Source organism: Aplysia californica, unplaced genomic scaffold (assembly GCF_000002075.1).
Source record: "Aplysia californica isolate F4 #8 unplaced genomic scaffold, AplCal3.0 scaffold01392, whole genome shotgun sequence".
Classification (NCBI taxonomy): domain Eukaryota; kingdom Metazoa; phylum Mollusca; class Gastropoda; order Aplysiida; family Aplysiidae; genus Aplysia; species Aplysia californica.
Genome location: NW_004798662.1, coordinates 12,941 through 22,369, shown reverse-complemented (window position 1 = coordinate 22,369; position 9,429 = coordinate 12,941). Strand labels below are relative to the sequence as shown.

General features: G+C 41.6%; 1 protein-coding gene across 1 annotated transcript in view; it reads right to left on the bottom strand.

Moving 5' to 3' along the window:
- LOC101863233 (carbohydrate sulfotransferase 4) overlaps positions 1 to 8,911 on the bottom strand; it is a gene marked incomplete at both ends in the record, with an annotated part of 14,046 nt that extends 5,135 nt beyond the window's left edge. The window contains 3 exon segments of the mRNA XM_013090652.1: positions 3,583 to 3,760; positions 5,111 to 5,377; positions 8,756 to 8,911. Of these exon segments, the coding sequence (XP_012946106.1) occupies positions 3,583 to 3,760; positions 5,111 to 5,377; positions 8,756 to 8,831 (521 nt within the window).
- Between the last annotated feature and the right edge of the window lie 518 nt (positions 8,912 to 9,429).

Genomic DNA, 9,429 nt, shown 5'->3' with positions numbered 1-9,429 from the left:
ATGTGTTCTCCTTTCACCTCCTTTCCTGCTCTATTGCAATGTTCTGTCGTCTGCTTTCGTCTCCACTTTCTGTCCCCATCCCCTCACCTTTGCCCCCTCCCTTGGGCTCTGTCTTGGGTTTTTTTCTGCAGCCTTTCTACTGCTACTCCGTGGCTCCTTCTTACTGCTGTCTTTCAGCCACACCCCTGATCTTCTGGTAGGAAAGATCTACACCTAGCCTTCTCGGACAAGGGCGAAAAATCTCGGAGGTCCCGCGTGAAAGCTGCACACGTTAAAGATCCCTTCGTGGTCCAAAGATAAGATAATAGGCTTCGGCGCCACCAAGACAAAATTAAAAAATTCTTACCAACTGTAAATGTTTGGTGTGTACCGCGCGCTCATGTGACTTTATGCAGTTGCGAGCACCGTAAAAATTTTAAAATATAATCTTCCCCAAAAAAGGATCGGACTGAAGGATTCAAATCTTCAACATTTACTTGACAGAAATACTCGATAAAACAACTTGTCCCCAGCAAAGAACCAAACTCAGACCTCCAAACTCTCAGCATGTTACCGATAGAGACACCCAATAAAACAAAATCGGCCCAACAAAGAATCGAACTCAAATCTTCAAGTCCTCAACATTAATTATTCTAACAGAAACACTCAATAAAACAACATGTCCCCAAACAAAGGATCGAACCCAAGCCTCAGAAGCCTCATTATTATTTTTACTGACCGAAACACTCCATAAACAACACGTTCCCAACGTGGAGATTAGATTGTCCGTGGTTTTCATCCTGTGGTTTATTACAGCGTCAGCTGGGGGAAAAACTAAGTGGTTGGGGGTTCATTTCCGATGCTTTACCGGATAGAATTTACAGTCATGTCCCTCTGATCATCTAGTTTCGTCATCGGTGGTATAATATGTTGCATGCTGTGCTCAAGAAATATCTTGTCAAAATTTTAAAGTTTTCAGTCTCCTGTTTTATATTTTTGTTGTTGTTTTTTGCTTGTTTTGTTTGTTAGTGGGGTCTTTCCCCTGTTTATTTTTAGTTTTGCTTTTGTTGTTTAAAAAAATCTATTTTTGAAATATTTTGTTGAGGTTTTTGTTGTTGTTTTTTTTTGGGGGGGGGGGATTTGGTACACTTTATCAGCTTGCCGACGCTTTGTCTCCAGAATGTAATTTATATTTTTATTCGAGGGAATGGCCATGAATGAGGGCTATGTAAAATAATGGATGAGAGGCAATGAACAAACATGGTATAACACTATGTCAGGGTGAGGTGTAGCGAGCTGTGTAGACGTGTAGGACGTCAGGAACGGATCGCGGAGACAGAAATGTTGTTGCAACTGATGGAGTACCGGCGTCAGTGGCGGAGCGGTCAGGCTCTTCGCCGTCGCCCTGGGAAGATTCGAGCTCGATTCCTGTGTGTGTGTGGTTTGTTTTGTTGCTTTTCTTTCTTTTTTTGGGGGGGAGGGTGGAGTTTTATCCAGTTTTGCGCATAAAGATATCGTATATACTAATGTTTTCTTTTGAGAATTCTATCTGGTTTTCTCCAGAACGAACCCCCCCCTCCCCCCCAAAAAAAACCAAACAAAACAACCCATCATCAACAAAAGCTACAACAACACCCAAGGAAAGCAAACACAAACAATCTTTGTTTCTTGAAATAATAAACAGTGATGTCATATTGAACGTTAACGGTTAGTTTCAGAAGGTATCTCATGAACAATCAAATTTAGACCCCCGACGTACTGGAAACCTGTACTTCCGCATATTGGTTGGCGAAGTATTGAAACAGTCCAATTATTTTGATGGACTTTGATTCAGTATGCATGACATTGCACACAACAGAGAATATATGCGAGTCCGAAATTCTTATGACATTATAATTAACATAAACCTTAACCGTGCTTTTTAGCGTAATTCTGGTTCACTATGGGACACACCTTTTGTTTTGACTCCACTTTTGGGAAATGAGGGACAGGTGGGGATGGTGAAGCACGTACTCGACAAAAGTGGGACTGGCATTTAGCCCTTAATTCCACCACACATTGTCGTGGTACACACGCTTTGCACCGAAGTTTTTTATTTTTTTATTTTGTTTTTTGTTTTTTTTGCTTTATATTTTTGTATAGAGAGACTGTTCTTGTCAAACGTTAAGTAAAAAAACCAACACCCACTTAAGCCACATTGAGAGGCTGAGATTTTTACACCGGCCATCTATATGTTTTTCCAAGCGGAGTATTCAGTTCTACCCGCCACTGCCCGGATGGTCTCCGCCGTCCATCAAAATTTCCAAAATCGCCCAATAGTAGGCAATACCTTCCAGGTTGGAAAGGTAATTGATAAAAGATAAATAAGATTGGTCTATGATAATATGATCTAATAATAATTCAGGTCTATTGAAGCTCTGGTCAAGGGTATTATCCCCCCCTCCCCCTCCCAAGGGCAGTAACGTGCTACTGACTAAAATGTCTTTCACCAAAGAGAGGATATTAACATGTCCTTTTATGCACAGTAGAATTGTAAATGGGCTGATTTATCAACCAATGTCATGTTCATGCTGTGCCGGAACAACATAGGGGGAACTGCTGCTTTTTCTTTCCTCATCCTTACTATCGACATTTTTCTCTACTTCTTTTGTATGTTTGTCACTCTCTTGTGAACTGCCATTTCCGGGTGTGCCTTGATAGTCGAAGCAGACTTTGTGCTGTTGAGGCTAGAGAGGTGAGCAGAGTAAGCATGATTCCCCGTGTGGACTTCTCTGTTGACATCGACCCCATGGCGTTTAAATAATCTTATGCAGTTGTGAGGACCGTAAAACCTGACTAGAACTAAAGGGGTATTATCATAACTCTTTAGCATAGTAAGCACTGGTCTAAGATATTCAATTTCTAGTCTATGGAAATCACTGGGTGGGAGGCTGGAGGGCACCACTGGTAGGTCCTACTTCGATACTTCCCCTCTGTTGTTTCTGTCTGTCCGTCTTATTTTTTCCCAGCACTAAATTATGACAATTATTGTTTATTATTGCTTTGCTGTGCTCAAACAAACAAACAAGAAATCGCTATAGACTAGGATATTTTAGTCAAAGTCTACGGCAGTCAGAGACAACGGATATTGTAGCTCAATTCTATGATAAATACTGGTCAAGGGTATCATTCCAACTCTATGGCATGGTAAGCACTGGTCTAAGATATTATACTTCTAGTCTATGACAACCACTGGACAAGGATATATTATTTTCCAAGTCTATGGCACTCAGAGACCACGGATATTATAGTTCAAGTCTATGACCTATGACAAGAACTGGTCATTGACATTATCATTTCAACAGTACACCATCATTTGGTAGCCTAGTGGTTAGGCTACCGGACTCGTAATCGTGAGATTGCGGGTTCGGGGGTTCGAGCCTCAGCTCGGTCCGACGTTGTGTCAATGGGAAAGGCATTTTACACGAACGTCCCACTTGGCTCGGTCCTATCGGAGACGGGCGTTAAACTAGGAGGTCCCGCCCCTTAAATAAGCTAATAGTGTTGACAGGGAGGTTAAACTCATACCATTTCACAATTTTTTTTCCACCATCAATCACTCACTTGATGTTGGGTTTCCGGAAGTACATGACTTCATCGTGAGCGAAGTGTTTCTTCTGCAGTCTCCACAGCGGCTCGTACACGTAGAAGGCGTCCTCGTGGCTCTCGAACAGGTTCCCGGTGAACGTGGATCCGCTCCGCATGTAGGTCAGGATCACCACCTTCTGGAGGACCCGGCTCTCTGTTGGTGGGGGTGGGAGGCGATTTGGGGGGGGGGGGGGGAGTCCGAGGGAATTTTCGGGAGTTTAGATTTTTAGTGAGAGTTTTACGGCACTTCGTTACCTTAGAATTAATTTAGAAGTTCTATATGGTATTGTTTGGCCGATTTGAGTAACGTAGACCATGAGGTCAAAAGCCAAATGTTCTATCTGCTCTACATTAATCGTAAGACTATATGTGAGGCAGCGTGGTGGAATTTTTGGGCTTGTAGAGTTATTCATATCATCTTAAAGCTTGTTCACTTGTCTTTATTTGGATTTAAAAAATGTCCAATTTGAATACAAGTCGAGATATTGGCAAATAAAAGAGGTGGGGGTCACCTGTTTTCAGAGGTAAAATTAGTGAGAAAATGGCCGCCAAAGATTAGTTATTTCCTTACCTTAAGAGTCCGTGGTAACTGAAAATTTAAATTTCTTGTGCCTTTAATCAACATTTTTCAGAAAAATCCACACAGAAATTAGTTCTTTAATGGGCATGAAAGGTGTCTAGCCAAAAAACAAAAATTTGATAAAAATTCACAAACCTGTAGAAACATGCAAGTTTCTTCACTTTGATTGTTTTGACGAGAGCCTGATTCCACCACGTTGCCTCACATTTAGAGTCAAAATACTCCAAGAATTGTATTTGAAAAACCTTGACACGTTGCGAAGCTCAGATTTTTTCCTAATTCTTTTTTTCTCAAAACTAGGTAGATATCTACTGGACAGATGGAATTTTGTAATTTTAGGGTAGCGGCTTACAATACAAATAGGTCATAAATACGTCATAGATTAGAGGTGTTGTTAGAAAGCAGCACACCAAGAAAGGAACAGAAAAGATAAAGAGATAGATGTTAAACAGGAAGGAATGAGCAAACCACATCAAAGACGCCGACGAACATCAACTTTTCGCTTGAGGGATGAGAAGCGCATCGACACAATAATGTTCGTTTAACTTTGTGTTTCCTTTTCTATGTAGTTTAACCTCTGACCCACGGAATTGAAACGACCCATTTTGTCTAGTAGGATGCTAGATTCTTTTTACAACGACACGCCCGCACTCACGCATGCACGCACGCACGTACGCACGCAGGCACGCATACACACACCCATACCTCCCACCTTTTTCTTTTGCACACACAGACACTTACAGAGAGAGAGAGAGAGAGAGAGAGAGAGAGAGAGAGAGAGAGAGAGAGAGAAAGAGATAGATAGATAGATAGATAGATAGATAGATAGATAGATAGATAGATAGATAGATAGATAGATAGATAGATAGATAGATAGAGACACCCAGCCAGCCAGACAGACAAACAATTACATCCACATCTCACCTGCTTGATCCAACTCAGAGATCTCATCCACGGGAACATTTTCTGTTATGTCCTGTTCCCCCTCACCTGGCGTCGAATCCTTTTCCTCCAACTCATCCGACGGTTTCGGACGGGTTTCTGCCACCTTTCCATTTGACTCTGTCTGTCTGATGTCACCCTCGGGCAAAGGTTTGAGCAGGGCCTCCAGCTTCCTCAACTCTTCCAGTCTAGAGCTAAGAGCTTCGTCATGGAGCTGGTTCTCAGACTCGAAGCGTAATCCTCGTTCCTCTGTGGAGGGCGGGAGAAGTAATATTTTATCAATAACGATAATAATGATAATGAGGATAATGATTACAATGATAATAATGATGATAATATAATTATAATAACTATAATAATAACAATACAACAAAAATAACAATAACAATAACAACAACAATGATGATAATAATAATAAGTTATATCAATAGCAATAATGACAATTTAAAAAAAAATTATATTGAAAATTAAAAAGAAAAATAATGATAATAATAATAATAGTAATAATAATGATGATGATGATGATGATGATGATGATTATTATTATTATTTCATCATCATCATCATCATCATCATCATCATCATCATCATCATCATCATCATCATCATTATAGTAATAATCATAATAGTAATAATAATAATAGTAATAATAATAATATAATAATAATAATAATAGTAATAATAATAATGATAATAAAAAATAGAAAAATAAAAATAGTAATAATAATAATAGTAATAATAATAATAGAAATAATAATAATAGTAACGATAATCATAAAACAAGAGAAAATTGGATTACCCAGATTCTATAAAACGATAAAGTAGCACTATAGCATTCACGAGCATTTCACGAGATAAAATAATAGATCTCTCGCTTCCAGCTGAGTTGGACATGATTAATTTTGACAGTTTTCGTTTTATTAGTCTTCTGCTCATCGCACACACATTCATTACATGTTATCCATTACAGGGCATAGTCGGAGTAGGACTGAACTTGCTTGCGGGCCGGATTGTGTGAGTGTGTGTGTGTGTGTGTGTGTGTGTGTGTGTGTGTGTGTGTGTGTGTGTGCTTTTTGTTGTTCTTTTCAGTACCGTTAGTGTTTTAAGGTGCTCACAAAAGTACACGGTCATATGAGCGCGCGGGGAAGTTTGGTAGGAACTTTTAATTTATGACAGCTTTTGGCCGAAACATACTTTTGATCGATTTTAGGACCACCAACTTGCTCACGGGACTTCCGACATTTTTCGCCCTTATCCGAGAAGACGAGGTGTAGATCTTACCTACCATGATAGCTGGGGTGTGGCAGAAAGATAGCAGTAAGGAGGAGCCAAGGAGTAGTTGTAGAAAGGCTGCAGAAAGAGTCAGGAGCCCAGGAGGGCGAGGTGGCAGAAAGTAGAGATGAAAGCAGACGACAGAACATGGTTACAGAGCAGGGGAGGAGGTGAAAGGAGAACATTTTAGATAGGAAAATGTTTCGTCCCTGTCAGGTTTCGAACCTTGGACCTATTGAACGAGAAGCGAACACCGCAACCTCTATACCACGAGAGTCCCCCGGAGCTGGCCTAATCTGGCCCGCGGGCTGTACTCAGCCCATGTCTGCTCTATGCCTTCTACATCAGGTGTTGTGTGTATTTTTACACCAGTAGACCCCCCCAAAAAAAACAAAAAACAAAAAACAAAAAACAAAACAAAACAACAACAACAAAAAAAACAAACAACAACAACAACAACGAAAAACCCAGGGCAGTGCTACTGACTACCGACTGAAGTTGTCTTTTGGCCATTCCCAAAAGGGGATGTTAAAATGTTCCAATACACAGTAGAATTGTAATGGGGCTGGTTTATCGATGCCATTAAGGCTATTCTCAAAAGGGGATATTAAAATGTTCTTATGCACCGTAGAATTGTAAATGAGCTGATTAATCAATGTCATGCTCATACTGTGCCGGAAAAACATACTGGGAGATGTATCGTCATTTTCGCTCTATTTCTTTTGTACGTTTTTCACTCTCTTGTGAAGTGCTATTACCGAGGTGCCTTGATAGTCGAAGCAGACTTTGTGCTGTTGAGGCTAAAGAGGTGAGCAGAGTAAACCTGGTTCCCTGTTTGGATTTCTCTGTTGACATCCACCCATTGGCGCTCATATGACCTTGTGCAGTTGCGAGTACCGTAAAACCGTACTAAAATCTAAACATCAGTAGATCTCCGAGCACTAAGAAACATTTTCGGCTTCCCGGAAACCATGTAGTGATAGCAGACAATTGTGTGCTCAAACGCTAATAAATTGATAAGAACGTTCGCTGTCTACATCCGGGTACCCTTTCCCACTTGGGTAAAGAGAGGAACATTCGTGTAAAGTGTTCTTTTCTTAGGACACAACGTCCGGCCCCTGACGGGGAGTTGGATCTATGATCGCTTGATTACGAACCACACAACCCTACCAATATAGCAGATACCGTAGCTTTGAAAGAAGACGACAAACATGCTCCTCTTATCGCAAGAGCCCACATGAAAGAATAAAGGACAAAGTAACAGTCTCGCTGTAGTCTAAAGAGGACGCATCTCCCTCCCCCACCCCCTGTTTTTCCCAGGTATAAACGGGAATTTGCGCTACACAGATAGTGCTATTCTTTATTGTCACTTAGCTCAAAACTTTGTCAAATGGTACACTCCACTATACAGCGAACATTTTATGTCACAGAGCACTGTCTAGGGTATTATTGTACAAGTCTATGATTGATCCGATCACTCTATCTCCCCTGGGGGCTCTCGTGGCCTAGAGGTTAAGATGTTCGCCTCTCATTCAATAGGTGCCGGGTTCGAATCCTCATAGCGTTGGAAAATGTTCTTCTCCTTTCACACCCTTTCCTGCCTTCCAACAATGTTCTGTCGTTTGCTTTCGTCTCCATTTTCTGCCCCCCCCCCTCCCCTCACCTCTTTTGCCCCCTCCTCAGAGCTCCTGACTTTTTCTACACCGTTTCTACTGCTTCTCGTTTGGCTCATTTTTACTGCTGTCTTTCAGCCTCACCCTTGATCTTATGGTAGGTAAGATCTACACATAGGCTTCTCGGACAAGGGCAAAACAACTCGGAGGTCCCATGTACAAGTCGCCCAATTAATGATCCCTTGGTGGTCCAAAATGGATAAGGGTAGGCTTCGGTCGCCACCCGGGCAAAAATTAAATGTTTTCGACCAACTGAAAGTGTTTGGTGTGTCCCGCATTCTCATATGACCTTATGCAGTTGCAAATGCCGTAAAATTATCAGAATCATCCGATGCCTTGCCGACTGGAGTGGGCGATCATGGACCTCCACTTCCCTCTGTCTTGCGTTGCAGCAATGGTGTCTGTTGTTCTTGCTGCTCCCAGCCATGTTGTCATCTTGTCCAGTATCTTTTCCCTCTGTCTCCCTCTGCTTCTCTTTCCATCAAACGTTCATGTTGTTACAACATTCTCCAATGCATCTTTCCGCATTGTGTGTCCGAAGAAATTTGCCTGTCGTTTTCGAATATTCGTCATAAGCTGTAAAATACTTACCTCCAAAAAAGAAACCTCTCCCCTTCCCTCTCCACCCTCCCCTCTCTCCCCTCCTTCCCCAACTCCACCCCCCCCCCCCCCCCACACTCACCTTGAGCCTTAAACAGAAGAATGAGACCAGTCAGGAAAACCGCCCCCAACAGCAAGATAGATTTAGGGCTCCTCATCTCCGCGATGAAACGTCAGAAGCAACAATGTGAGGGTACGTCACTGCGGCACTTTACTAGGACGCTGGTGAAGGCAGATTCTGCAATAGAAAAGCAATTTTCGTCAGTTACAACAAGTAATGAGTATGTCACGACGACACTAGGGCTACGACACTAGGGCGCTGGTGAAGGCAGAATCTGCACACAAAAAAGCAATTTCCGTGAACAACAAGTGATGAGTATGTATCTATGTCACGACGACACTAGGGCTACGACACTAGGGAGGTGCTGAAGGGAGATTCTGCAAAGAAAAGACAATTTCCACCAGCAACGATATGGTTATACAGTAATCGTAGACACTACATATATGATCAATGACATAGTCTGTTGTATCAAATTTTAATGATAGAATGAATGCAATCTAACTCCTGTCCAAGATAATTACCAGTAAAAACGTCACCCCACCCCTTTTTCTTGAGTTATTTCTATCTTATTATAATGGCACCGTCCAAGACGTCCATCTGTTTTAGATGACCAATTTCCATGTTGACCAAAAGTGGCCATTTTCGGATTTTTGCAAATGCTTTCTGTTTTGAAATCACCACCTCATCACATCGGA